Genomic DNA, 27,779 nt, shown 5'->3' with positions numbered 1-27,779 from the left:
AACTGATATTTTGAAGAACTAGCTATGAGAGAGAGATGTATAACAGGCTAGCATTGTTTATCTGAACATACTACCCTGTTAGCAAATATTGATCCTACTGGAAAAGGAATATGAGGGTTTTGCTGTGTCACTAGATGGGAGACTCATCTGGATTTAAGGGAGGTTGGAGTGGGTCTCTGAGGAGAGATGACCTAGGATGTGGGCAGAGCAAAGCTGAAGGAGGAACCCTGGGAGCAGCCTCTCCTAAGGAGGAGGCCTGAGCTGATCTTTGTTGTTTTACTGTTGTTCCCTTGGTTAATAAAGCTGATCTCAGGGTGGGTTTGGGCTTTGCATGTTATAGCAACTGTTGTTTATGCACTATAAGCCGCTTTGCAATAGTTTATATATTGCAGTCCCAGTAACGTGGAGAAGAGTTGGGTGAAATTTTTCAGTTGAATAGTACATTTGCTGAAGAATGAACTTCCAGGGTGACCAAAACTAATTACAACATTCAGGACAAATAACGTTGGCTGATTAAAAACTTTAAAAAAAAAGTTAAGTTTGTTTTGACATTTTCTAATGGTTTGACTTTTTGGTTTCAAATGGTGTTTCATTTTGAAATGTGGCTAGATTTACTTAACAAAAAAAAAAGGGGGGGGGCAGAGGGGTAAAAAAAAAATCCAGAAACAAAACCAAAAAAAAAAAAGAAAGAGAGAGAAAAAATCAACTAGGGGCAAACAAAATATTTTGTTCAACCCAAAATGATTTTTTTAATTTTGTCAAGAAAAAAAAATCAGTTTTCATTCTAAATGAACTGATTTTTTTTAAAGATTGCTTTGGTTCAGCCACTGAACCAAAAAAAATCAACTTTCCACTCAACCCTCCCCAGCAGACATTCGACACACGCCAGCCATGCCAGGGGAGAGGCTAAGAATCAGGGCAATGCAAATCAACCCTCCAGCAGATGAGAGGCCATTGAAATCCACAGACAGCAACAACCCAAACAACATCTTGGAATGGGAGCGGCACGTTCGTATCAGCAGCTTAGCGACCCATGGACATAGTTCTAGGGTAGACACTAGGCGTCTCACAAACACAGATGGGTTAATCCTCAGTACAGCCCTGTGAGGCAGGGTATTGTAACTTTTTTTAAAATGTAATTATTGTTTCTTGGCCCAGGGAATGAGGGGTCAGACTCGGCTTGATGGCGTTTCTCTGTCTCTCGATCTTGACACTTTCCCATCTTACTCCAGAGCTTTCTTGCGAACCCTTTGTGCATCCGCAGCCACCTTCTCCAGGAAGTTTGACAGAATGGAGTAGGACGTGGCAAAGGACAACCCGGCTGCAGCCAGGGTGCTAATCACTGGGACGAAGTAAAAGCATTGTTCGACTGAGTGGGTGAGGCTGCACCCAACCTGGACAATCTTCTTCATTAATACATCTCGGATGAGATCTTCCCCTTGCGGTGAGACAATAACAGCCTTGAGCTCTGCGACAGGCTTCCCAGCCTGCCTGGCCAGCTTAGCTAAGGAGTCATCGTCAAGGCTGAATTGTTTGTAGAAGGCGATCATGGATACCAACAGGAGACCAACATCACAGGCAAGAGAGACACCTCTCATGGGAAGGACATTGATACAAGCTGACACCAGGGATATTTTCCATAAGTGTCCACGCAGAGCAGATTTCTTCTTCTCTATGATTTCCGGAGAGAAGTTGGGGAGGCTGAGCAGGAACACAAGTCTCTGTAGATGCGGGACGTCCTTCTCCAGAGTCTCCTCCAGCAAGGGAAAATCATACTGGTCTAAGTCCCAGTTGGAGAGAAGAAAGACCTGGGGATCGATTGCTCCTTGGTCTCTCAGGCATTTCCTGGCGTGCTCCCTGATCCTCTGGAGAACATTCTCTTCGACGTAGGCTTGAGGATGAGCCCTTCTTGCATTGGCCAAGTCTTCATCCACTTTGCAGCGCACAAAATAGAATTTCTTCTCCATCCTCTGGATCTCCTGGGCCAGGTTGGCGTGGCTGGATCGGAACCGCTCTGAAGCAACAATGACAAAGAAGTCATAGCGGCTGAAATTCACCTTCTGGAGGTAACTCTCTGGTCGAAAATCCATCGCCCCGATCCCCGGCAGGTCCCACAGGATCACATTCGGGTAGCTTGGATGGGGATAAGCCATCGGCTCGGTCGTTGTTTCTATCACCCCGGTCTGGGCCGCGCCTTGATCTTCAGCACCCAAACCGCGAAGGGCATTGATGAAGGAGGATTTTCCAGAGCCCGTCTCCCCTGTGACAGCAATGTTGAGCTTGGTGTTTTCCAGTGACTCCAGATCCTCCCGAGCTTTGGCGGCTGCCTCTGCCTGGCCTCCATCCTTGAAAAGCTCCATGAATTTCTCATGCACCTTTAGCGCTGCATTGAAAAACCCCTTAGGGTCTGACTCAATGTCAATGCCCTTCGTCAGAGCTGAGAGAGACTCCATCTGCCGCAGAGAAGGAAATGGATATCACCATTACTCTGAGTTGGTTTTTAAACGGGTGACTTAAAACGGTCAGTTCAAGTAGGAACTCAAGGCTGGATTAAGGCCTAGGTACTGTAATTGTAAATTCCTGCGTCTGTCAGCACAGACAATCCAGGAAGTTTCTGGAAAGCATAGGGGACAATTTTCTGGTGCAAGTGCTGGAGGAACCAACTAGGGGCAGAGCTCTTCTTGACCTGCTGCTCACAAACTGGGAAGAATTAGTAGGGGAAACAAAAGTGAATGGGAACCTGGGAGGCAGTGACCATGAGATGGTCAAGTTCAGGATCCTGACACAGGGAAGAAAGGAGAGCAGCAGAATACGGACCCTGGACTTCAGAAAAGCAGACTTTGACTCCCTCAGGGAACTGATGGGCAGGATCCCCTGGGAGAATAACAGGAGGGGGAAAGGAGTCCAGGACAGCTGGCTGTATTTTAAAGAATCCTTATTGAGGTTACAGGGACAAACCATCCCGATGTGTAGAAAGAATAGTAAATATGGCAGGTGACCAGCTTGACTTAACAGTGAAATCCTTGCTGATCTTGAACACAAAAAAGAAGCTTACAAGAAGTGGAAGATTTGGACACATGACCAGGGAAGAGTATAAAAATATTGCTCGGGCATGCAGGAGTGAAATCAGGAAGGCCAAATCGCACCTGGAGTTGCAGCTAGCAGGAGATGTTCAGAATAACAAGAAGGGTTTCTTCAGGTATGTTAGCAACAAGAAGAAAGTCAAGGAAAGTTTGGGCCCCACTGAATGAGGGAGGCAACCTAGTGACAGAGGATGTGGAAAAAGCTAATGTACTCAGTGCTTTTTTCGCCTCTGTCTTCATGAACAAGGTCAGCTCCCAGACTACTGCACTGGGCAGCACAGCATGGGGACGAGGTGACCAGCCCTCTGTGGAGAAAGAAGTGGTTCGGGACTATTCAGAAAAGCTGGACGAGCACAAGTCCATGGGGCCGGATGCGCTGCATCCGAGAGTGCTAAAGGATTTGGCAGATGTGATTGCAGAGCCATTGGCCATTATCTTTGAAAACTCATGGTGATCCGGGGAAGTCCCAGATGACTGGAAAAAGACTAATGTAGAGCCCATCTTTAAAAAAGGGAAGAAGGATCTGGGGAACTACAGGCCAGTCAGCCTCACCTCAGTACCTGGGAAAATCATGGAGCAGGTCCTCAAGGAATCAATTCTGAAGCACTTAGAGAGGAAAGTGATCGGGAACAGTCAGCATGGATTCACCAAGGGCAAGTCATGCCTGACTAATCTAATTGCCTTCTATGACGAGATAACTGACTCTGTGGATGAGGGGAAAGCAGTGGACGTGTTGTTCCTTGACTTTAGCAAAGCTTTTGACACGGTCTCCACAGTATTCTTGCCAGCAAGTTAAAGAAGTATGGGCCGGATGAATGGACTATAAGGTGGATAGAAAGTTGGCTAGACTGTCGGGCTCAACGGGTAGTGATCAATGGCTCCATGTCTAGTTGGCAGCCGGTATCAAGTGGAGTGCCCCAAGGGTCGGTCCTGGGGCCAGTTTTGTTCAATATCTTCATTAATGATCTGGAGAATGGTGTGGATTGCACCCTCAGCAAGTTTGCAGATGACACTAAACTGGGAGGAGAGGTTGATACGCTGGAGGGCAGGGATAGGATACAGAGGGACCTAGACAAATTAGAGGATTGGGCCAAAAGAAATCTGATGAGGTTCAACAAGGACAAGTGCAGAGTCCTGCACTTAGGACGGAAGAATCCCATGCACCACTACAGACTAGGGACCGAATGGCTCGGCAGCAGTTCTGCAGAAAAGGACCTAGGGGTGACAGTGGACGAGAAGCTGGATATGAGTCAGCAGTGTGCCCTTGTTGCCAAGAAGGCCAATGGCATTTTGGGATGTCTAAGTAGGGGCATTGCCAGCAGATCGAGGGACGTGATCATTACTCTCTATTCGACATTGGTGAGGCCTCATCTGGAGTACTGTGTCCAGTTTTGGGCCCCACACTACAAGAAGGATGTGGAAAAATTGGAAAACGTCCAGCGGAGGGCAACAAAAATGATTAGGGGACTGGAACACATGACTTATGAGGAGAGGCTGAGGGAACTGGGATTGTTTAGTCTGCGGAAGAGAAGAATGAGGGGGGATTTGATAGCTGCTTTCAACTACCTGAGAGGTGGTTCCAAAGAGGATGGATCTAGACTGTTCTCAGTGGTAGCTGATGACAGAACGAGGAGTAATGGTCTCAAGTTGCAGTGGGGGAGGGTTAGGTTGGATATTAGGAAAAACTATTTCACAAGGAGGGTGGTGAAGCACTGGAATGCGTTATCTAGGGAGGTGGTGGAATCTCCTTCCTTAGAGGTTTTTAAGGTCAGGCTTGACACAGCCCTGGCTGGGATGATTTAGTTGGGGATTGGTTCTGCTTTGAGCAGGGGGTTGGACTAGATACCTCCTGAGGTCCCTTCCAAGCCTGATATTCTATGATTCTATGATTGCAGCAGAATCTCATCTTTCAGTTACTAAAAAAGAGAGAGTAATTTCCTAACCCTAGTGACTGGTGAGAAAAACTCAAAAATGTGATTACATGTAGGTACATTTGAGCTAATGCAGGACTGCTGCCTGAACCTGCAGAGAGCCTGAACTCATCACTTTGAGGGGGTAGCTGTTCTGTGCATCTGACTGGGGTGTTAGTCCCCTGCTGGGTTGGGGTGGGGTGGGGTGGGCAGAGAGTTATGTGTGGGGCAGAAGGAGAGGAGCAAAGCAGGCCTGCCTCTGCTATCACCACCCCAGGAGAGACACCTGGGCCGACGGGGGTAAATTCTAGGGGATCCCACGCCTCACACCAATGCCTCTGTGCACGAGGGGAAAGCGAATGCAAATCCAAGTGTGTGCATGGGTGTGTGAGCTGGGAGGCTGGAAGGGCTACAGTCCCTAATTATCATAACTGATCAGTTCCCTATTGCCGTATCCTGAGCTCCAGTCAGAATTGGGGCCCTGTCACACTGGCTGCAGCCCAGACATAGCCCACCCTGGTGAGCTCATGGACTATTCAACCCTCTCCGCTTCTCCCCCTGCCCCGCGTAGTTCAAGCTTCCCCTGGGAGCAGGGCACCCACCTGCCCTTTGCTAGTCTCCCCCCGGCTAAGGAGTAGGGCCCTGGGAAAGTGCCCAGCGAAACCCAGCCCAAGGCGAGTGCCCAGCAGGCCTCTGGAGTGCTGGGAGCTTGCAACCATACCCAGCTGCAAATGCAACCACGGCCAGTGACTGGCAGCAGCTCCGGGAACCGGGAAGGGGCAATTTAACCCCCTACCTGGGCAGAAACTCTTACCGGCCACCCGAGCGAGCAGGATGTTCCCCGCGAAGCACAAGAGACACCCCGATGCAGGGCTCTGTCTGCTTCCCTCTTCGGAGTCAAATGGAAAGCAAAAACTGCAGAGAAAAGCAGCCCTGTGAAATTTGCAGCCGCACCCTTTCCTGTTGGATAAGCTGCAGCCAGCTCTGAGTTCCTGCATATACCAGAGAGCGGTACTGGACAGATGGACAGACAGACACGGTGGAACCCCCCAAAATGTCAGGATTGCGTTAACAAAGAAAGAAAACACTGAGTATGGAACAGAGGCTCATTTAATTCACTTTCAGTCAAGTAGACAAATTTAGTTGTGGTGCAAAACTGCTCATTAAAGCACTAATCAGCGGCTGTCGTTTGATTGGTTTTTATTCTATCCCCCCCGCCCTCCCGCCCTGCCCCAGCACGCACCCACACCCACACCGAAAAGTTGTCCAGGCCTCTGAAATAGCAAAATAGGGGAGGTAATGGATAGAGAAATGGAGGAAGAGAGAGAGAGAGAGATGGGTGTGTATGGAGGATAGATAGATAGATAGATAGATAGATAGATAGATAGATAGATAGATAGATAGATAGATAGATAGAGTGGCTGGGGATGGATAGATAGATATAGATAGATAGATAGAGGGGTGGGGTGTGGGGATAGATAGGTGGGGGATAGATAGAGGGGAGGGTGTGGGGATAGATAGATGGATAGAGGGGGTGGCGAGGGATGGATAGAGTGAGTGAGTGTGTGCAGGGGTTTGGACAGATGCGCTGCGATGTCTCGCAGAGGCCCTCCTGTGTCGAGAACACTCCCAGACGTTCCCCACGTGTTAGGAGAGCTGTTATCCGGGGCTATGACCCAGCTGGTTGCTGGCAGCTCAGGGGCAGGCAGTCCTGGGAGGGGTGTCTAGGGCTGGGCTTTCCTCAAATGCTCCGGATGTTGGATGCCTCCATCTCTGAGAACGTAGCCCATGGCTCACTGGGCTAGTTTGTGCCGAGCTGAGAAGCGGCAGCTCCCACGGACCTCAGTGGGCGCCGCTCTTCCCTAAAGGATCTGCAGCCGGGCACAGTCATGCAGACTTGGGACATTGCGGCTGAGGGGCTCAGTGGGGGGCGCGCTCCCCTTGGCCGTCAGGGCTGGCCCCAAAGCCCCAGTGCGGCGCTAGGGGGCACTGTTCAGGGAGCGGGGTGGGTAGTGGGTGGCTCCATCACTGTCCAGGCCCTGCCCAGGTGCGTGCCCCACCTGGGAGCAGATCCCCAGGGGCTGGGAGACCTGCAGCTCCTGGGGTGGACCCAGTGCTGGCCCCAGGTCTCTCTGTCCCTGGCGCAGGCCCAGCTGGGGAAGGACCCGCTGCTCAGCCTGGGCTCCCAGCTCCCCTTGGAGGCTACAGAGCTCCCTCCCCATGTCTCTCTACCTTGTTTTTCCTGCTTTCTTCCTTCCTGCAAGTAGTGCCCCCCTCCGGGCTCCCCCACTGCTCCCTTCGGCACCAACCTGAGCCGGGGTTCCCGGCCGACGCTACCCGCAGCAGCAGCGATGGCCACGGGCCCCTGGGCCCTTTTAAATCGCCCAGGCCCCTGGGCAATTGCCCCCTTTGTCCCTCCTCCCCCGTCAGCAGGCCTGGACAGATGGGGCATGAATGTACAGATGGTTAAGTAAGGTGGCCACATAACAGTGTTTAGCCCACTGGGTCATCTTCAGTCCATGCATTACGCTTTGGTAGGACGATGGGTAAACATCCTGCCCGCAAAAAGACAAAAAGCTGATATAAAGCAAAGTTAAGCTGTGAGCAAGAGGCAGGCCCGGCTCACAGGATCTGGCAGGCACAGGGCTAATCCTGCAGAAACGCGCATCCCTCACTCGTGCTAGGCGTAAGAATAGAGACGCAAGCGCATTGCAGAAAGGTGGTCCCAGACCCCCTCGATCCCAAACACCTCCCCCAAAGAGAACAGGAACACGCCGACCCATCCCAAAGATGAGCTCAAGATGACAGGGCGACAAATAGAGAGGTTTTGACTAAACCAACACGTACAAGGTAACGGGTGGCACCCAAATACGTCCGGAGGGAGGTGGCTCTTGCTTGTATCGGTGAATAAAGACACAGAGGCAGCGTCTTTGCCTGGCCTAGGGGAGAATGGAAAGTCCTGCCCGTAACTGAGCCAGTCCATTGCAACCGGCACACCTGGGCCAGGGTACCTGTACCCATTGAGCCAGGGCCTCAGCACCGTGCTTCGCTGACTATAAACCTGACCGCGTTCCTTCGCGACGAACCGAGTCTGTGGATTTATGGGGCGGTTCGCTGGAGGGCGGCTGAGCCGGCTGTCTGCGCAGAGCTGGGAGATCTGAATCAGAGCGGGACGGGGACCCCACGCAGGGAGAACACGCCGCCGAACATCTGCCGGCAGCGAGTATCAGGCATGAGGGGGACCACACAGCACGTGGCGAGGGAAATTTCCCTGCCGTCGCCAACTTCCTCCTGCCGTAGCCGGGTGGCGTCGACAGGCTTCCCCTTTGCCGCTGGGCTTTCCGACGGCCTTGGCCCCCTTCTCTGGCCTCGCGCCGCCCAGCCAGCGGCTGCTCGGGGAAACCGGGCCCTCCCGCTCCACCGGAACCTGCCACCACCAGCCGCTCCGGCCTGCCGGTTCCCGGGCTCTTCCAACCCGGCCTCGCTCACGCTTGGCTAGGGTGACTAGAGGGCAAGTGTGAAAAATCAGGACGGGGGTGGGGGGTCATAGATGCTCATATAAGAAAAAGCCCCCCCAGATCGGGAGCGTCCCTATAAAATCGGGACACCTGGGTCACCCTATGCTTGGCCCTTCTTCAGCTCCCTTGGGCTGTTCCTCCACAAACGGGCCCCCTGGCCGTCCAAATCTCACCCTTCTCCCTGGGCCTGCTCCACCCCAGTGGCTGGTCTACCCTCCTCCCCGGCTGCTTGCCAGCCTCCGCCAGCCAGACTCGGCCCCAGGGCTTCTCCTTCCCCGTGGGCTCCTGCTCGGCCCAGGGAGCGTCTGCAGCCTCCCTCCCCGCAGTCCCCTTCCGCTGCCCCCTTCCCTCCTTTATCCTCACCCGCCTGCTCCAGCCCCTGGCTCTGCCGGTGCAGCCTGGTGCCATCTCAGGCCCCCACTCAGCCGTTCGGGGCCTGGGTGGGGCGCACCCCCGCCCCACTGCGACCCAATGACCGGCAGGGAGCATGCAACACGGCCGACACCAAACACAGGCTAGATGCAGGCACCGCAGAATTCGATCGGTTTATGTGGAATTTCGATGGATAATATCGCTCTGGCTTTTTAAGTTTTTTATTTTTAATCACCTACATGCTCACAGTTGTGCCAAATTACGTGAGTGACACGTTCCCACCTCCCCGGTGTTTATCTATTTTAAATATTCGCAGGAGCAGGAAATGGGGGGCGAGGGGAGAGGCAATACCCTTGCAGGACTCCAGAGTTTATGCTGGAGGCGACCCCGGGCTGGAGACGGCAGCCTGCCAGCGGGGGGGGGAAGGGGGGGAGGTTTCTGGGTTATGAACGCCGTCGCTGTTCGATCCCGCTGTGTCCAGTGCCTGTGAATAAACAGTGCCGCAGCTCCCGGTGTGGCGCACGAGTGGGTGGCACGAGGGGTCTCGCACGCTCGCACGGCTGGACTGGGTTTTTCTGAGCAAGCCCCCGGCTGGGCGGTTAAGTGACCAGGGCCCAGCGGGGAGGGGAGGGAATCCGCTCTGTGCCAGGCTTGGCCTTGCTGGAGGAGGAGATGAGCCCTGGGGGTCCCTGCCGGGGCTGAGCCCTGCTCCGGGTGGGAGTTGCCCGGTGGCACAAGGCTGGTCAATGGGCGGCGGGTTGGGCTCAGACAGGGCAGGGGGCGGAGGTTGTGGGGATTTGCTCTAGGAGGTGCGTGTGTGCAATCACACACACACACACACACACACACACAGAGCAGGGCTCCTTCCGTCCAGCAGGGGGCGGCAGGGACACACACACTCACACACTCACACACACGGGAAACGAAAGTGAAAGCCTCCAGCCAGCGGGGGACAAGGACAGATCTGGCCCCACTCGGGAGGTAACCACGGGGAAGGGGGCGGGCAGACAGACAGAGGGGGAAGGAAGCAGAGACGGACGGACAGACAACTGGGGGCGGGGGGGCAGACAGATGGACGGACGGGGAAGGAAGCAGGGACGGGGGTGGGGGGGAGATGGAAGGAAACACGGGGGCCGGGGGGGGGGGGGGAAGCAAACAGGGCGGGTGGGAAGCTGCCAGAGGGGGGGAGGCAGGGTGGGTAGAAGACGAAGGGGGAGTCGGGGGTGGAATCAGGGGGGCAGACAGAGGGGGAGCCGGGGGGCAGAGGGAGAAGAATGGGGGGGTGAAGCAGGGGGTAAAGGGGTCGGAATGGGGAGCAGAGGGAGGGGGGAGCCGGGGGTGGAATCAGGGGGGCAGACAGAGGGGGAGCCAGGGGGCAGAGGGAGAAGAATGGGGGGGGGGAAGCAGGGGGTAAAGGGGTCGGAATGGGGAGCAGAGGGAGGGGGGAGCCGGGGGTGGAATCAGGGGGGCAGACAGAGGTGGAGCCAGGGGGGCAGATGAAGAGATGAGGACAGACTGAATCAGAGCAGGACGGGGAGCCCCCCGCATCCATCCTTCCACCACCCCAAATGGGGCTGTGCCTGGGGGACCCGGGCTGTGCCCCACGGGGCCGGCGAGCGACCGACCCAGACCGGCGGGGGGGCGGGGGGGAGGGCATGCATGTGCAAACTGGGGAACCCTCCTCCTTTTCTGCCTAACCCCCCAGGGATGGGGGCCACCTTGAGGAGACGTGCGTTGACGATGTGGGTGGGGGCAGGTGAAGACCGCACCCCAGCAGAGCCCTGGGCTGGGCTCCTGGCTTTTGCCTACCCCCACCCCCCAATGGAAGGAGGGAACTCATTCCCTGCCCCCCTGAGCCAGGCAGTCCCTTGCCCTGGGCTGGAACAGGGCTGGCAACCCCTAGAGCAGAAAGGCCCCCATGCCCCATTCCCTGCCCCCCTGGGCCAGCCAGTCCCCGCCCTGGGGCCAGATGGGAGCCGGCGTCCCCTAGAGCGGAAAGGCCCCGTGTCCTGTTTCCCTACATTAACCCCCACTTCTGCATCTCTCTGCCCCCCCTTACCCCCCCCAGCGCTCTCCCAAGCCCCATGGCTGACCAGATCCCCCCAGAGAGCGACTTCACGGAGGAGTATGACATCATCACCGAGGAGGACATCGCGGAGATCAGGGACGCCCTGGAAGGGGGCCGGATGGACGAAGCCGCCTCGAAGATCCTGGAGAGCCTGGAGGCCTTGGAGAACGCCCGGCTGGACATTGCCGTGACCGGGGAGTCTGGCTCCGGCAAATCCTCCTTCGTCAACGCCATCCGCGGCCTGCAGGACGATGACGAGGGAACGGCCGCCACAGGGGTGGTGGAGACCACCATGGAGCCGACCCCGTACCCCCACCCCACCCACCGCAACGTGACGCTGTGGGACCTGCCGGGCATCGGCACCCCGGAGTTCCAGTCCCACACCTACCTGGAGCGGGTGGGCTTCCCCCGCTACGATTTCTTCATCCTCATCGCCTCCGAGCGCTTCCGAGCCAACCACGCCCAGCTGGCCCGGGAGATCCAGGCCATGGGCAAGCGCTTCTACTTCGTGCGCTCCAAGGTGGACGCCGACCTGGACGCGGCCAGAAGAAGGCGGCCGGCGAGCTACAGCGAGCAGGGGGTCCTGACGCAGATCCGGGACGACTGCTGCCGGCGGCTGCTGGCCGAAGGGGTGGCTTCCCCAACCGTCTTCCTCCTCTCCAGCTGGGAGCTGGGCAGCTACGACTTCCTGGCGCTGGAGGAAACCTTGGCGAAGGAGCTGCCTGGCCACAAGAGACACACGTTCCTCCTGGCTTTGCCCAACATTTCGCTGGGCGTCCTGCAGAGGAAGAAGGAAGCCATGCAGAGGCAGATCTGGAAGCTGGCCACCATCTCCTGCAGCGTGGCCGCTGTCCCCATCCCGGGGCTCTCGGTGGCCTGCGACGTGACCATCCTGATCAAAACCCTCTCTAAATACCGCCAGACCTTCGGCTTGGACGACGAGTCGCTCTGCAAGCTGGCTGAGAAGGTGGGCAAACCCGTGGAGGACATCAAAGAGGCCATCAAGTCGCCTCTGGCCAGGGAGATCTCCAGGGACCTGGTGCTGAAGTTACTGACCAAAGCCGGAGGAGGAGCGCTGATGTTCATAGAGTACCTGGCCAGCACGGTACCAGTGTTTGGGTCCATGGCAGCCGGGGGGATCTCCTTCGCAACCACCTATTACATGCTCCGCAGCTTCCTCGACGAAGTCGCCAGGGACGCCCACAGTGTCCTCATCAAGGCCTTCGAGACGGACGTTTGAAGGAGGGGCGGCGGGGATCTTGGCCGCAGCACTGAGCTCAGTCTGCCGGCCATGGCAGAGATTTCGGAGCCGGCTCCTCAGTGGGAAGAGGTCGGTGTTGGGCTGATGGACACCGGCTGAGAAGTCAGCGGGTATCAGAGCAGCATGTGACCCACTGGCCTCCATGGGACCCACAGGCTCTCCGGACTTGTCCCGAGGGGCACCTGGTCCTTGCCGTCTCCCACCATGGTGGGGGAAAGCAACCCGGGAGGGGGGGGGAACGGGAGGCCACGGGCTGTGGTGCTATTTTGGGGCTCTGCAGGGGGAGCCTTGCGGCTCCCAGTGGAGGATTGTGGGAGCTCAGCACCCCTGGTCTGGGATCAGCCTCACTTTGGTGCAATCAGGCTACGGTTCAGCAAAACGTGGGATTGTTTTGCAGGTGGTTGATTAAAAACAAACTTTAAATTAAACTTATTTTATGATGGTGGGGTAGAAAATGGGAGCCAGGACTCCTGGGTTCCATCCCTGGCTCTGGGAGGGGAGTGGGGTTCCAGTGGTTAGGGCGGGGAGGGGGGCTGGAAGCCAGGACTCCTGGGTTCTATCCCTGTCTTTGAGAGGGAACACAGTGCTGACTTCACAGTCTTTCCACAAAGGCCTAACCTGAGCCCCCTCAACCCACTACCAGTGTGGACGGGCCCGTTGGTCTGACACATGGCAGGTGCCCGACACCGGGTAGACAGGCCCGTGTTTCACGGGTGCGATACCGGGTGGATAGGCCCGTTGGTCGGAATGGGGGGGGAGGGGGTCTGCACAAGACGCTCTGCCCCAATGCAGCCCCTTCTCCAGGTGTTAAAAAAAATCCACCACACAGTCAGTGCCCAGCTTGAAGCCCTCTTTATTAGCAGGAGTGGTGGGGGTGGGGCACAGCGTGGGGAGACCCTATGGCCATTATGGGGGGACCCCGATATGGGGTCAGAGCTTCACATGCGGCAGGGACAGTGGGAAGGACAAAGAAGGGGGCATGAATGGGGGGAGGGGAAAGAGATTCTTCCTTGAGGCTGGTGTGGATGAGACACAGGGAGGGAGGGAGGGAAGGAGAGATGAAGGTGGGGGGAAGGACAGAAGGAAGGAAGGAGGGAGGGAAGGAGAGATGAAGGTGGGGGGGAAGGACAGAAGGAAGGAAGGAGGGAGGGAAGGAGAGATGAAGGTGGGGGGGAAGGACAGAAGGAAGGAAGGAGGGAGAGAAGGAGAGATGAAGGTGGGGGGGAAGAAGGAAGGAAGGAGGGAGGGAAGGAGAGATGAAGGTGGGGGGAGGACAGAAGGAAGGAAGGAGGGAGGGAAGGACAGATGGAAGGAGGGAGGGAAAGATGAAGTGGGGGGAAGGACGGAAGGAAGGAGGGAGGGAAGGAAGGAAGCAGGGGAAGAGGAGATGAAGGGCTCAGCTCCATGGGGCACTGGTTCAGGACTGTGGCCCTGCCCTATGGTTCACCCCCACCCCGATCTTGCCCTGTGGCATCGTAGCGGGTGCATTCTCAGCCCCGGGCAGGCTGGGAGAGGCGAGGGCTCCCCCCTACCAAGTACCCCTTTCTGGCTGGGGGAGCTCCGATGGCTTGGGGGGGTCAGGACGGCTCTGCCCCAGGTGCCCTCTGGGAGTGGGATGGTGGCCCGGGAGGGGTGTCCCGCCCGGACTCTCCCGCACCCTGCCTGGGGCCAGCGACCAAACAGCACCTCCTGGGCTGCCCTGCAGGCCCCTTCTGCCCCAGGAGGCAGAGGGCGGGGGCCCCGGTGCAGCCCCCCAGCGCGGTGGCTCCTTGGGCATCAGTCGCTCAGGCCAGCAGGCGGCTGTACTCCGAAAGCGCCGAGGATTTCTTCACCCCGTCCCAGATCCGGGCCGCGTAGTGGAACCTGCCGGGGGGTGCACAGCATATGGGTCAGTGCCAACGGCCTGGGGAGAGCCCCCACCCCACCCCCTGCAGCACAGCGCCCTCTAGCGTCACCCTGGGGCATCGGGACCAGTCCTCCCTGCCAGGGGAGAGCCCCCACCCCGCCCCCTGCAGCACAGCGCCCCCTAGCGTCACCCTGGGGCATCGGGACCCGCCCTCCCTGCCAGGGGAGAGCCCCCACCCCACCCCCCTGCAGCACAGCGCCCCCTAGCGTCACCCTGGGGCATCGGGACCTGCCCTCCCTGCCAGGGGACAGCCCCCACAGCGCCCCCTAGCACCACCCTGGGGCATCAGGGCTGGCACTGACTGCCAGGGGCGCACCCCCTCCCCACCCCCTTACTTACTCATAATCCTTTGCCCCATAATCTCCTACCCAACCTGCCTACCCACAGTCCCCTGCTCCCTCGGCTGTATCTGGCCCCTCACCAGTTCTTCTCCGTCAGGATGGTGTGGGAGAGCTGGGGCCGTGCCATAGACATGATCTGGCTGCGCAGCTTGGCCACGAGCGACTGGAAGCTGGGGTGCCCCTTGTACCCGGGCAGCAGGGAGAAGAGGGGGCCGCCCCCAGGAGCTGCAAGAACAAGGGGGCAAGAGAATGAGAATAGGGCTGCCCCGAGGACCGCAGGGAGTCAGAGGGGGGCACTGCCCTAGGGACCGCAGTCAGGGACCACAAGGGGGCATAGGACAGCGCCGCCTTAGGGGCCGCGCCCCAGGACTGCAGACGCCTGCTCCCCAGCCCACACAGCGCCACCTAGTGGGGCACGGAGGAACGACAGGGTAGGAGGATTCTGGGGGCAGGATCCCAACTCCCTACCTGCTCTGGGGAAAGTGTCGTCGGCGTCACTGTCCGCGAACGGCAGCAGGAAGAGATTCACCTCCGTGTCCAGGTAGTCGTAGGGCAGGCCAGGGAAGATGTTACACTCCAGCATGGAGAGAGTGCCTGAGAGACAGAGACACGTGCCAGCTGGCCCCAGTGCGGCACTAGGGGGTGCTGTGCTGCAGGGGACAAGGTGGGGGGTTCTACCCTGGCAGTCAGGGCTGACCCCAAAGCCCCAGTGTGGCACTAGGGGGCGCTGTGTTACTTTTGAGGTGAGAATCACACCCAAGCTTCCAGCCATTCCTGGTCATTCCAAATCCCCCCGCACTTTCCCCTGCAGGGACTGGGCCATTAGCTCTGCGTCCTGGAACCCAGGTGTCCGGGGCCCCGTTCACCCCACCCCCACGCAGGGGGAGCTAGCGGGGAAGGCTTACCCTTGTATTTCAGGTGCGAGTGCATCATGATTTTATCGATAACCACGTGCATCTGCTTCAGGTTCCGGGGACAGAAATTCTCCCGCTTGGCCTTGTTCTGCAGAAAGACTGAAGAGAGGGGCAGAGACACCGGGGGGGCGGGGCAGGGGGGGAGAGGAACTTCAGCCTGGACATGACTGCACAGACCAACACCTGCTAGAATAACCTGGCCCCATTCCCCAAGGGAGCACTAGGGGGCGCTGTGTTATGTGAGCAGGGTAGGGGCTCTCCCTTGGCAGTCAAAGCTGGCCCTGATGACCCAGCACTGTGCTGCAGGGGGTGGGGTGGGGGTCTCTCCCCCGGCAGTCAGGGCGGGCCCCGATGCCCCAGGCTGGCGCTGGGGGGCGCCATGCTGCAGGGGGCGCCATGCTGCAGGGGGCAGCGGCTGCTCACCGACATGGGGATAGTATTCCGTGCCCTCGTCGGCGCCCGAGGAGCCGGTGGACTCGTGGCTGGGGGAGGGCGTGGAGGGTTTCACCATCTCGGCCGTCTGCAGGAACCTGCCGTGGGGACACAGGGACCTGCGGTTAGTGGGGAGCTGGGGGGCCTTGGGTCCCTGTCCCTGCTGGGAATGGGGCTGAGACCTGGCAAACTTGAGTCACACATGAATTGCTGAGCGAGAGGGGCCCGGAGCCCATCTCCCGAAACAGCCTGGGGCCAGATCAGAGCCGGTGCCCCTAGAGGGGAAACACCCAGTGCCCCATTCCCATCCCCCACCCCAAGCCAGCCAGTCCCAGCCCTGGGGCTGGATGGAAGCCAGTGCCCCCCAGGGGAAAAGACTCCGTGTCCCATTCCCTGCCCTCCAGAGCCAGCCAGTCCCAGCCATTGTGCTAGATCAGAGCCGGCGCCCCTTAGAGGGGAAAGATCCCACGCCCTATTTCCTGCCCCTGCCCCCCTCCCACCAGCCAGTCCCAGCCCTGAGGCTGGATGGGAGCCAGCGCCCCCCGGAGGGGAAGGGCCCCATGCCCCATCCTGCTAGAGTCCTTCTCACCTGTACAGACTGAGGTCGGTGAACCAGTCCTGCACCACGATGACCACGTGGCAGACGGTGAAGAGGAAGGCCGCGATCTGCAGGGACTGCGGGGAGCAGAGCAGCTGTCCAAGGAGGAGTCTCTGGGGTGGGGTCTCCCCCCAGGACCCAGCCAGCAAAGCGAATGCCCCCTCCCCCCCAAATAGTAGCAACCAATCATAGCTGTGTATCCCATTACCCCCCACCCTGGGGCTGGATCAGAGCCAGCACCCGCTAGAGGGGCAAGGCCCCCTGTCCTGTTTCCTGGACCCCAGAGCCAGCCAGCCCCCGGCCCTGGGGCTGGATCGGAGCCAGCACCCCATAGATGGGAAAGGTCCCGTTCCCCATTCCTCGTCCCAGTGAGCCAGCTAGTGCCCGCCCTGGAGCCGGATGGGAGGTGGGGGGCAGTAGCCTACCTGCATCTCCACGTAAGTGTGGGGCAGGTTGTACTCGGGGGGCAGCTTGCGGTCGTTGTTGATGAGATGGTCCAGGATGGAAGGGCTGAGAATTGGCTGGAGGGGAACATGGGGCAGAGAGCGTTACAGCGTCCAGAGCCGTGCGAGCTGCTCACAGGGGGATACACACGATGCCACCAATCAGCCCCCGCCAACCCATGTGCCACAGAGACCCCCTACCGCTATCGGCCCAGGGGGCCTCGTCCGGCACGAGGTGTCAGTCCTGGGAGCCGAGCTCGCCAGGGTACCAAGCTGGGCCAGCACAGGCCAGCGTCGGCGGGCCCAGCAGCCACAGATGGTGGCGTCGTGCGGTGCTTCCCCCTGGTGGCCAAAGGCAGTATTGCGCCAGGATCTCCATGCCCATTGCCACCAGAGGGGTGGTTGTGAGGGGGGCGCCCCCTGGAGAAGGGGGCGGGGCAGGGACCTGGGTGTCGAGGAAGATGATGCGCTCCTGGGTGATGAAGAAGTCGATGCCGCTGGTCTGGTTCCCCCCGCGCTCCTTGATCTCCTGGCTCTGAGTGCGGAACACGTAGGCCCTGGGATGGGTAGGGGGGGACCGAGAAGGGTCAGTAGGGATGGGGGGGAGAATGTGTGCCCCCTTGACCTGCTTCTTGATGCTCATCCCCCACCTGACACCCCCTCAACATCCCACCTCCCCACTGTCCCCCAATATCCCACCTTCCCCCCCAAACACTTACCACTACCCCTACTGCCGGTGCCCCCCCAGCACCCACATCCCCCCCTCACCCACCTGCCCCCCTCCATCCCACCCCAACTTCCCGCTTGCCCCAGCCACTCAGCATGCACGCCCATCCCTGCACAAACACACCAGACCCCGTGCATGCCCCCTCCCCAGTTGCTACCCCCCTGAAACACCCACAAAGCCCCCTCCCACCCCCGTACCTTTGATCTTCTTCAGGCTGGTTAGCCGACAGCAGAGACATCAGCATGGATTTGCCGGTGCCCTGTAATCCCAGCACCCCGACCACCAGCACATCGGTCTGGTCCAGCAGATACTGCCGAGGAGAGAGAGCTCAGCGACAGCCGGCTCCCTGAGAACCCAGGAGTCCTGCGGAGCAGCAGTGCAAAGCAGGGACCGGCTGGCTCAGGGGGGCGGGGCACGGGGCCTTTCCCCTGTAGGGGGCGCCAGCTCCCATCCAGCCCCAGGACAGGCTCCAGCTGGCTCGGGGGTGCAGGGAATGGGGCACGAGGCCTCCCTCCGCCAGGGGCCGCCGGCTCTGATCTGCCCTCGCTAGCAGGGGCCAGGGAGGGCAGGGGGCCGCTGGGGGGGTCTCTGTGGGGTGAGGGCCGGGGCCAGATACCTCGATGGCGCTGTCACACCAGTTCATCTGATCGTCCACCAGTTTGATGCTGTGCTTCATCTTCTCCGGGGCCAGCAGCTTTGCCTGGCCCACCACGGCTGGGGAGGGATGAAGAGACAGGGCTCAGAGCGTCTTACAGCCCGAGCCGGGGGCTTAGCTACGCGACGTCCCACCCAGTGCTGCTCTAACCCGCTGGAGACGGAACCCAGGAGTCCTATAGCCCAGCCCCCGGCTCTAAGCACTCGCCCCCACTCCACTCCCAGAGCTGGGGAGAGAACCCAGGAGTCCTGGCTCTCAGCTCTTCCCCACCAGGCCCCAAATCCACCCCCCCCAAAACCCACCAGCTGCCTGGAGGCTGGGCCAATGGGGAGGGGTTGGCTGCCGTCTGGTGGCATGTATTGGTAACCCCATGCATATTAAAGGGGACTGGCTTCTCTTCCCACATCCATGTCCCTGGGGCTACAACCTTCTAGCGCCCCCCACCCCACCCCTTCTCCTAGCCCCACCCCCACAGCGGGGTACTCACGGTCCATAGTGCTGCTAGACGCAGCGGATCCCATGCCCCGGTTCTGGATCTGGTAGACGGGTTGCGTGGGGCGCTGTCCCTCCTTCTCCCCCTTGGCAGCAGCTGTGGGGAGCTGGGCAGCCCCCTCCGACGCCCCCACTGGGCCTTTGCCTTCCTCCCGCGACTTCATCAGCACAATGGGCTTCTCCATGGGGGGCGGGGCAGTGGCAGGTGGGACCGGAGCTGGGGCAGGGGCCAGCTTGGACTGTGGGGAGAATGAGGTTGGTCGAGACCCCCCCCTCCCCTCAAGTTGAGGACAGAACCCAGGAGTCCTAACTCTCCCCCGCCACCCTGCACTAACCACTAGACCCCACTTCCCTCCCAGAGCTGGGGTAGAACCCAGGACTCCTGACCAAGGTCTGCCCAGCTCATTTACTCTTACTGGACTCACATATCCTGCAAATGGTTAAGCAGCGGCTGCGAGACACCCTTGCTAAGCGGCTGCTCTGTGTAGTAGCTAATAGCCTACTGCTGCTGCATGCTGACAGAGGAACTCCTTTTGCTTCATGTGGAGGATACCAGCTACACTTCGGCTGCCGGCTGATGAAGCCGCTCCTTTAGCTGAAGCAGCAGAGCCCTGTGGGCTGGCCCGGGTGGTGATGGGTTCAATCCCCACTGTTGGTGGGGTCACACACACAGGGGGTGGGTCTGACAGGCCCTAGGGGGCAGCGCCCTTCCCATGTGGGTCTTACCCTCTCAGCGGGCGGCTTGGCCAGGATGATGGGCGTCTTCTGCATCACGGACCCGACCGGCTCCTCTGCGGGCTCCTGGGGGAGAGATCGGAGAGGGGTGAGGGGGAGGGTGTCCTCGCACGGCCCCCCCGCAGCCCCTCCCCCGCCCCGTCACTCACCCGGCGCTCGCGGTCCCAGGGGCCGTAGTCACGCTCCCGGCCCGGCCCCGACAGGCTCTGGGGGCCGCCCGGGGGGCCCAGCTCCTTGTCGCGGTTCCAGCGGCGCCGGCGGTCGGGGCCGTACAGGCCGGGTTGGCTGTGCCCGGAGTCCGACATGGCCGCCACCTGCGCGGGGGGGGGGGGGGGGCGAGAGTCACGTCAACCCCAGCGCGGCAGCGGAGGGACACGGGGCAGGGGCTCAACGCCTTGGGACTATTTCCCCAGCACGGTGGAGGGATATATCCCAGAGAAGAGACTGCTGGGCACTATTCCTTGGCATGGCGGATGGATACCAGAGAAGGGAGGAGGCCCAGTGTGGGGGGAGGGATACCAGACAAAGAGGCCGCTAGGGACTATTTCCCTGAACGGGTAGAGAAGGATTATATTGCAGAGGCCGCTAGGGACTATTCGCCTGGTATGGCAGATGGATACACATACGCGTGTGAGACACACTCTTGGGAACTATTTCCCCCCACACACTGCGGGGGGATACCACAGAGGAGACACGGCCACTAGGGCCTATTTACTCGACGTGGTGGAAGGGCACCAGGGTTATTTAACCAGCAAGGCTCAGAGACACCAGGGGGAAGACAGGGCCTATTTTCCCTGCACTATTTACCCTGCCTGGCAGAAGAACACGAGCACAGACGGGCGCAGGGATACTGGAGAGGTGGTGAAGCCCCCAGGGACTATTTACCCAGGCAGTGGAGCATCAAACCACCGCAGGGACCTACGTAACCTGCACCGCGGGAGGATGCCCGAGAGAAAACCAAGGGCCCGTGGGACTACTTCGCCAGCGTGGCGGAGGAATACCATAGAGAAGAGTCGACGAGATGCATGGGGCCCAGGGTGGCTGAGCGCCATTGAAGCAAACTGCCCACGCTGGGTGTGAGGGAAAGCACCTCAAGCCGCAGCCCTAGTCCCAGCCCCTATGTGGGGGATTATTGGGCCCACGTGGTGGAGGGATATCGAGCCTGCTGCTTAAGGCACTGGGGCGTTATGAGGCCCGTGGGGGTGGGGGGGGAAATCAGCCCTGCGGATGGATACGGGGCAGGAGGCTGCTGGGATACGTCCTGCTCAGCTGAGGGATTCTGGGCCCCAGGGTTATGACCCCACCCCGAGGGGGGCGCCACTGGGATTATATACCCCGCGGAGGGATACAGAGAAGCGATACGGCAGGTTACGTGGCCTGCAGAGGAATAGGGGGGCAGGAGGTGCCCCCACCCCGGGCTATACGCCCCACGGACGGATACGGGGGGGGCATCAGGTCTGGGGCCATACGACCCACAGAGAAATCGAGGAGGGATGGGAGGTGTCATCCCGGGAGCTATATGGACCATGGAGGGATACAAAGGTGTGTGAGGCGTCACCCCCGGGGCCATACGGCCAACAGAGATACAGGGCTACGGGTTACCTCCGGGGCCGTATGGCCCGCGGAGGGATACAGGAGGGAGGTGAGGAGTCACCCCAGGGCCATACGGCCAACAGAGATACAGGGTAGGGGTTACTCCCGGGGCTATACGGCCTGCGGAGGGATACGGGGGGGGGGGGTGAGGTGTCACCCCCGGGGCTATACAGCCTGCGGAGGGATACGCGGGGGAGAGTGAGGTGTCACCCCCGGGGCTATACAGCCTGCGGAGGGATACGGGATGGAGGTGAGGTGTCACCCCCGGGGCTATACAGCCTGCGGAGGGATACGGGATGGAGGTGAGGTGTCACCCCCGGGGCTATACAGCCTGCGGAGGGATACGGGATGGAGGTGAGGTGTCACCCCCGGGGCTATACAGCCTGCGGAGGGATACGGGATGGAGGTGAGGTGTCACCCCCGGGGCTATACAGCCTGCGGAGGGATACGGGATGGAGGTGAGGTGTCACCCCAAGGGACTTTAGGGCCTGCGGAGGGATATGGGATGGACCTGTCACCCCAGGGCTATAAGGCCCACGCAAGGATGGGCAGAGCAGTGTGAGGCCTCGCCCCAGGGGCCCTAGGGCCCGCGGAGGGATACAGGGCGGCTCGAGGCTTCGCCCCTGGGGCCCTAGGCCCCGCGGAGGGATACACGGCAGCGCGAGGCCTCGCCGCAGGGGCCCTAGGCCTCGCGGAGGGATACTTCGCTAGGTTATGAAGCTGTAGGGACTACATGCCCTGCGCGGGTCACCGGGCTGCGGAAGAGGCCGCAGACCGACATGCCCGGCGGCAGAATAATCCCTAGGGGAAGGGAAGGCCGAAGTAGCGACCCGCGGAGGGATACCGGCCTGGGTAACTCGTCTCAACCGCCCGCCCCTCGGAGGGATACCAGGAGTGTGACGCGTCTCCCGGCACTATCTACCCCGCCCCGCGGAGCGATACCTGAGCGCTGGTGCTGAGAGCAGAAGCCGGGGCTGTCTCCCCGGTAACGGCGGAGGGATACCGGGCGGCTCACTGGGGCTGAGGTACCGTGGGGCGGCCGGGACGGGCTGCTGGGGAAGCCCGGCGGCGCGAACAGAGCGTCTGGGCGCCGGCTTGGAACGGACCGGCTCGGCCACCGTTGTTTCCGAACGCGCCTGCGCGCGGAGGGGCGTGCCCAAAATGGCGGGTTCGCGCCCGCGCGCGCCGCTGGGGGCACATGCGCACTGCTCCGGCATTGCCCGGCGAGACCCCGCGTGAGGGGCGTGGCCTCCAGTCAGAACGAGGCTAGAAGTGTAGACGGGGAAGTACATTAGTGCGCATGCGCAGGGAGCTGGGACGCCTGGGTTCTCCGCGTGGCTCTGGGAGCGGGGCGGGGCCCAGGGGGCGGAGCCAGGACGCCTGGGTCCTGTCCCGGTGCACGGTGCGGCTCGGCTCAGACCCGGCTCCCGGTGCCTCAGTTTCCCCCGCCGCTCAGCGCTGGGGGGGGGCGCTAATTAGCCGGAGACAAATAAACCCGGAGCAGGGACCCCCCCGCGCCCCCCCGGGACCCCCCAGCTCCTGATCTATCCCTGCCCCGCGCCCGCCCGTCTGCGCCCCGTGTCTCCCTGCGCCCCCCGCACGGGCTGCTCCGGCCCCGCTCCCCGCCCGCCCGGCCCGGCCCCTCGGCCCCTCCCTGCCTCGGCGCCTCGGCCCCCCGGCCCCGCTCCCCGCCCGGCCCCGCCCCCTCTCTGCCCGGCCCCCCGGCCCCGCTCCCCGCCCCCTCCCTGCCCGGCCCCCCGGCCCCGCTCCCCGCCCCCTCCCTGCCCGGCCCCCCGGCCCCGCCCCCTCCCTGCCTCGGCCCCCCGGGCCCCCGGCCCCGCTCCCCGCCCCCTCCCTGCCCGGCCCCCCGGCCCCGCCCCCTCCCTGCCTCGGGCCCCCGGCCCCGCTCCCCGCCCCCTCCCCGCCCGCCCGGCCCGGCCCCCCGCCCCCTCCCTGCCTCGGCCCCCCGGCCCCGCTCCCCGCCCCCTCCCTGCCCGGCCCCCCGGCCCCGCCCCCTCCCTGCCTCGGCCCCCCGGGCCCCCGGCCCCGCTTCCTGCCCGGCCCCTCGGCCCCTCTCCCCAGCCCCCTCCCTGCCCCGGCCCCCTCTTTCCAGTCGCCTCCCTGTCCGTCCGGCCCCACGGCATTCTCCGGCCCCCAAACACTTCCTCTCCCCACCCCCTCCATCTCCACCCCCCTCCCCACAACCCCCCCACCCCCCTTCCTCTCCCCACCCCATCCATCTCCATCCCCCCTCCGCCCATCCCCCCTTCCTCTCCCCACAACCCCCCCCACCCCCTTCCTCTCCCCACCCCCATCCATCTCCATCCCCCCTCCCCACAACCCCGCCACCCCCCCTTCCCTCTCCCTACACCCACATCCCTGTCCGTCATCCCTCCCCCCTGCCATCTCTGCGCCCACCCACCCCTTCTCTGTACCAGACAAAAACAGGCCATATTGTCCCTCCTCCCACTCCGTAGCTCTGGACCATTTAAAGCCCACAGCTGCAAGGGGGGGACTACACTTCCCAGCATCCCCCTGTGCCCCCCTCCCCGGCTGCCAGCTTCCGGGCCAGCAGGTTGGCGGGGGAGGGGGCTGTGGGGATCTGCTCCCCCTCCCCCGGGGTGTTTGCGATCCAGCTAGGAGCGGGTCCTGGGCTGGGTAGCTGCACCCCTGGGCCGGGCATGTACCCCCAGGTTGGTAGCACAGGCCCTGGGCAGCCCCCCTCCTCCCCCTGCTTTATGCACTAGACCCCACTCCTCTCCCAGGTTGCCTGAAATTTACTCTCTCTCTCCCCCCCACCCTGAAAACTGAGGTCTGATTTCCCCTGCCTTCGCAGGACTCCTGAGTTCTCTCTCTGGCTCTGGGAGGGGAGTGGGGTCTAGTGGTTGCAGCAGAGGGGCTGGGAGCCCGGACTCCTGGGTTCTCTCCCCAGCTCCACCACAGATGCTTTGTGCGACCTTGTGCACATCCCCGCTTGTGTGCCTCAGTTTCTCCTCTCTGCCCCCACCGGCGGCAGCAGGCTGCTCTGCGCTTGTGAAGTCCTGTCAGGGCGGCTGCTGCCGACCCACTCACTGAGTTCCCCGCTTCGCTTCCAGGCAGCCATGGACCCGGTGCCGGCAATGGAGGTTGGGGCCGAAATTGAAGTGATCGAAGACGGCGTGTTGGAGGAGCTGCCGCTGCGGCTGGTACGTCCCGGCGCTCGTGTCTGAGCAGCGGTGCACCAGCTCGGACGGGAGATGCAGCCATCTCTGGGGTGGGGCAGAGGCTGGTTATTCAGGACACCTCCCCCAGCCCTGAGACGCGTCTGCCTCTGGGGGGCAGGGAGCTGCTTAACAGTTTGAGACAGGAAGTGCATGAACCTCACATACATGACTGTCATTTCAGGGTAGTTTTGGTCTGGACTCCGAACTTTACTCCACTTCCTGTTCATTTTGGGGGGACTCCATAGAGAACTTGATGTACTGCAGGGGGCGAGATGGGGGGCTCTCGCCCGGCAGTCAGGACTGGCCCCCGGCAGCAACAGGGGGGCTGTGATGCAGGAGGTGGGGGACCCCCAGTCAGGGCTGGCCCCGATTCCCCAGCATGGCGGTAGGGGGTGCTGTATCACAGGGAGTGGCGTGGGGGTACTCTCCCCCCCCACTTACCCCCATTTCATCCCCCCAGGAGAACGCAAAGAACTGCCTCTCGTGGGAAGGCCTGGAAGCCTCTAGCAGCGATGACGATGGGGAGACCAGCGCCCCCACCTCCCTGCCCCCCTTGCGCCCACCCCGGCCCCTGGCGCCAAACCTGCTGGCTCCCCCCTTCGCCACCAAATCCCTGCCTCTGGAGAACATCATTGTCCCCTTCCGCCCGGGGCCTGCCACCGCCCCGGGGACCCAGGCGTTCGGAGCCTACCAGTGCCAGGAGTGCTGCCAGGTCTTCGTGGAGGAATGGCATTACCTCCAGCACGCCCAGGAGCATGCCCAGGAGCTGGCCCGGCGGCACAAGCCGGCCCTGCCCCACTCCCTGCCCCACTCCCTGCCCCGGAGGAAGCAGCGCTGCCCGGAGTGTGGAAAGAGGTTCTCCCATCAGCCCCGCTTCACCAGGCACGTCAAGTGGCACCTCAAGCTGGCACAGGCGGGCATCCGGGTGCAGTGGAGATGGGGATCCCGGCCTTGCTCCCTCACTTCCTACGTCTACCAGCCGCCGGACGTCGGGAAGAACCCGGTGGGTTCTGGGGACGTCCCCTGCCCCCCGGCCAGCTGGGAGGGTTCGCCTGGCCTCAGGAAACGGCAGGATGGGGCCCGCCCCGGGAGGCGTGTGGGGCAGCCGAAGGGGCGTCAGATGCCCGAGGCCCGGACAGCGAGCAAGGGGCAGGGCACGGAAGGGCCCAAAGGGACCCGGCAGCGTAGACCAACTCTGGGCCGGGAGTTCAGCCCGCCTAGGCCAGTTGGCATGAGTCCTATCCAGCCAGTGAACGTGGAGGACGAGGGGCGGGCGACCATCTTGGATGGCAAGGTTGTCATGACTCCTCCGCAGCCAGTGAATGGCCAGGTTGGCGGGAGCGCGTTTCAGGCGGCCATCTTGGACAGCCAGGTTGGCGGGAGCGCTCTCAGGACACTGGTCATCAATAGTGAGGAGCAGGCAGCCATCTTGGATGGCCAGATTGACGGGAGCCCTCTCAGGACGCTGGTCATCAATACTGAGGAGCAAGCAGCCATCTTAGAGAGCCTGGTTGGTGGGAGTCCCCCGCCACCGGCGCACCTCAAGGAGGAGGCGGCCATCTTGGCTAGCCTGGTGGGCGCCAGCCCTCTCCACTCTTTCCGGACGGTGGTGGTGGGAGCTGAGGAGCCGGCGGCCATCTTGGAAAGCCAAGTTGGCGTGAGTCCCCTCCACCCCATGCCTCTGCGGGCCGAGGAGCTCCCGCCCTCGTTGTTCCTGGAAGCCGAGCCCTGCCTCAGCACGGCGGTGGATGCGGTGACCCTCCGCCTGGTCCCGTTGCTCCCTGACCCCCAGGGGCTCGTCCCATGGGGCAGCCAGATGGTGGGGGAGCTTCCCGACGAGGCCGGAGACGCTCAGCCCACGGCTTTCCAGCTCACGGGCTACCTCCCGCCGCTCAACCAACAGTGCCACCCCCCGGGCCCCCTCAAACTTCCCCCCTCTCCGCGGGCCCCCTTGCTCCTCCACCTGGTGCCCACCCACCCCGGCGAGCTGCCCCAGGTGCTGGAGCTGGAGTACGCGCCGGGCAGTGGGCTGGCAGCCGAGCCCTGGCCGGGGGGCGTGGCACCACAGGCCGGGGACGACTTCATCGTGGTGGAGCTGGAGGCGGACCCCGGCCGGCGGGAGGAGGCGGTGGCCGGCCCGCCTGGCGCCGGGGGGCCTGAGCGCTCCTCGGACACCCGCGGGCCCCGGCGCTTCTGGTGCCCGGACTGCGGGGTGCGCTACGGCCGGGCGGCCCAGCTCCGCTCCCACCGCCGGGGGCCGGGGCACCAGCGCTGCGGCTGCGGCCGGCCCTTCCGGGGCCTCCTCCACCTCCTGCGGCACCAGCTCCGGCAGCTGGAGGGCGCCGCCTTCCTCTGCGCCGCCTGCGGGGAGGCGCTGAAGGGGCGCCGGGCGCTGGGCCGCCATGGGGGGCGGCACCCCGGGGCCCCCTGCTTCCGCTGCCCCTGTGGGGCGGGCTTCCGGCACCTGCCCCGGTACCTCTGGCACCGGATCCGGAACCAGCCGCCCAGCCTGGGCGTCTACAGCCTGGACAGCTTCCTCCCCCCGGCCTGAGGGGGGCCGCACGGGGCCTCCCCTCCAGGGGGCGCCGGCTCCCATCCGGCCCCAGGGCAGGGACCGGCTGGCTCAGGGGGGCGGGGAATGGGGCACGGGGCCTGTCCCCTCCAGGGGGCGCCGGCTCCCATCCGGCCCCAGGGCAGGGACCGGCTGGCTCAGGGGGGCGGGGAATGGGGCACGGGGCCTCTCCCCTCCAGGGGGCGCCGGCTCCCATCCGGCCCCAGGGCAGGGACCGGCTGGCTCAGGGGGGCGGGGAATGGGGCACGGGGCCTCCCCTCCAGGGGGCGCCGGCTCCCATCCGGCCCCAGGGCAGGGACCGGCTGGCTCAGGGGGGCGGGGAATGGGGCACGGGGCCTCCCCTCCAGGGGGCGCCGGCTCCCATCCGGCCCCAGGGCAGGGACCGGCTGGCTCAGGGGGGCGGGGAATGGGGCACGGGGCCTCCCCTCCAGGGGGCGCCGGCTCCCATCCGGCCCCAGGGCAGGGACCGGCTGGCTCAGGGGGGCAGGGAATGGGGCACGGGGCCTCTCCCCTCCAGGGGGCGCCGGCTCCCATCCGGCCCCAGGGCAGGGACCGGCTGGCTCAGGGGGGCGGGGAATGGGGCACGGGGCCTCTCCCTTCTAGGGGGCGCCGGCTCCCATCCTGGGCCTGGCTGGCTCTGAGTGACCTGATTCTTGTTCTAATTAGATTGTTCCTAATTAAAGAGCTAAAGCGGAGCAGCTGTCATGACCTTTTCTCCCCCACCCCAGGGGGCACTGGGACCTGGCGTGGGGGCACCGGCGATTTCTCTGGGTGCCCCCCCCACCCATGCCGAAACTGTGGAAGCAGGGGGGTTGAGGGGCTTCTCAGACTCCCTGAAGCTGGTCCCCCAGCCAGCCCCCCATCTTTTCTAGCAACCCCCCCCCACCCTCCGCGCAGGCCTCCCTTCTCTTTCCGGGGTCCAGGCCAAGCTCTGCCAAGCGAGGAACAGACCCAGG

General features: G+C 62.1%; 4 protein-coding genes across 8 annotated transcripts; 2 read left to right on the top strand and 2 right to left on the bottom strand.

The window, feature by feature from the left end:
• Positions 1-967: 967 nt before the first annotated feature.
• Positions 968-5,897, bottom strand: LOC144929867 (interferon-inducible GTPase 5-like). The gene is made up of 2 exons (XM_078850495.1): positions 5,808-5,897; positions 968-2,453 (listed from the first exon to the last, which is right to left on the bottom strand). Exon 2 carries the CDS (start codon positions 2,451-2,453, stop codon positions 1,224-1,226), a length of 1,230 nt encoding a protein of 409 aa, XP_078706621.1. The 5' UTR covers positions 5,808-5,897; the 3' UTR covers positions 968-1,223.
• A 3,875-nt stretch (positions 5,898-9,772) lies between these two features.
• On the top strand, positions 9,773-12,264 carry IRGC (immunity related GTPase cinema). 2 transcript variants are annotated; one of them, XM_078850426.1, is made up of 2 exons: positions 9,773-9,864; positions 10,952-12,264. In XM_078850426.1, the coding sequence occupies exon 2, from the start codon at positions 10,968-10,970 to the stop codon at positions 12,189-12,191; it is 1,224 nt and encodes a 407-aa protein (XP_078706552.1). In that variant the 5' UTR covers positions 9,773-9,864; positions 10,952-10,967; the 3' UTR covers positions 12,192-12,264. The 2 variants fall into 2 exon arrangements, with proteins under 2 accessions (XP_078706552.1, XP_078706553.1); XM_078850427.1 differs by lacking the exon at positions 9,773-9,864 and adding an exon at positions 10,564-10,639.
• A 784-nt stretch (positions 12,265-13,048) lies between these two features.
• On the bottom strand, positions 13,049-22,224 carry SMG9 (SMG9 nonsense mediated mRNA decay factor). Of its 3 annotated transcripts, none has more exons than XM_078850423.1 (14): positions 21,991-22,222; positions 19,605-19,769; positions 19,447-19,521; positions 18,716-18,959; positions 18,190-18,287; positions 17,771-17,883; positions 17,292-17,403; positions 16,829-16,924; positions 16,395-16,480; positions 15,797-15,903; positions 15,365-15,472; positions 14,928-15,053; positions 14,540-14,684; positions 13,049-14,075 (listed from the first exon to the last, which is right to left on the bottom strand). In XM_078850423.1, exons 2-14 carry the CDS (start codon positions 19,758-19,760, stop codon positions 13,997-13,999), a joined length of 1,545 nt encoding a protein of 514 aa, XP_078706549.1. In that variant the 5' UTR covers positions 19,761-19,769; positions 21,991-22,222; the 3' UTR covers positions 13,049-13,996. The 3 variants fall into 3 exon arrangements, with proteins under 3 accessions (XP_078706549.1, XP_078706550.1, XP_078706551.1); XM_078850424.1 differs by lacking the exon at positions 21,991-22,222 and adding an exon at positions 21,897-21,921; XM_078850425.1 differs by lacking the exons at positions 17,292-17,403; positions 17,771-17,883 and having other exon boundaries at positions 21,991-22,224.
• Positions 21,455-27,512, top strand: LOC144929832 (uncharacterized). Of its 2 annotated transcripts, none has more exons than XM_078850422.1 (3): positions 21,455-22,073; positions 24,144-24,233; positions 24,712-27,512. In XM_078850422.1, the coding sequence occupies exons 2-3, from the start codon at positions 24,150-24,152 to the stop codon at positions 26,800-26,802; spliced, it is 2,175 nt and encodes a 724-aa protein (XP_078706548.1). In that variant the 5' UTR covers positions 21,455-22,073; positions 24,144-24,149; the 3' UTR covers positions 26,803-27,512. The 2 variants fall into 2 exon arrangements, with proteins under 2 accessions (XP_078706548.1, XP_078706547.1); XM_078850421.1 differs by lacking the exon at positions 21,455-22,073 and adding an exon at positions 23,476-23,741.
• Positions 27,513-27,779: the final 267 nt, after the last annotated feature.

The sequence above is a fragment of the Lepidochelys kempii genome, chromosome 24 (genome assembly GCF_965140285.1).
Source record: "Lepidochelys kempii isolate rLepKem1 chromosome 24, rLepKem1.hap1, whole genome shotgun sequence".
NCBI lineage: Eukaryota > Metazoa > Chordata > Testudines > Cheloniidae > Lepidochelys > Lepidochelys kempii.
This window is presented reverse-complemented; position numbering and strand designations above follow the sequence as displayed.

Excerpts from the sequence above, each read along its gene's own strand:
- LOC144929867 (XM_078850495.1), bottom strand. The coding sequence starts at position 2,453 with ATGGAGTCTCTCTCAGCTCTGACGAAGGGCATTGACATTGAGTCAGAC.
- IRGC (XM_078850426.1), top strand. The coding sequence starts at position 10,968 with ATGGCTGACCAGATCCCCCCAGAGAGCGACTTCACGGAGGAGTATGAC.
- SMG9 (XM_078850423.1), bottom strand. The coding sequence starts at position 19,760 with ATGTCGGACTCCGGGCACAGCCAACCCGGCCTGTACGGCCCCGACCGC. Across the intron at positions 18,288-18,715 it reads GTCTAGCAGCACTATGGACC|CCGTGGTGGGCCAGGCAAAG; the intron begins GTGAGTACCCCG and ends ATCCCTCCCCAG. Across the intron at positions 15,904-16,394 it reads ACCGACCTCAGTCTGTACAG|GTTCCTGCAGACGGCCGAGA; the intron begins GTGAGAAGGACT and ends TCCCCACGGCAG.
- LOC144929832 (XM_078850421.1), top strand. Across the intron at positions 24,234-24,711 it reads AGGAGCTGCCGCTGCGGCTG|GAGAACGCAAAGAACTGCCT; the intron begins GTACGTCCCGGC and ends TCATCCCCCCAG.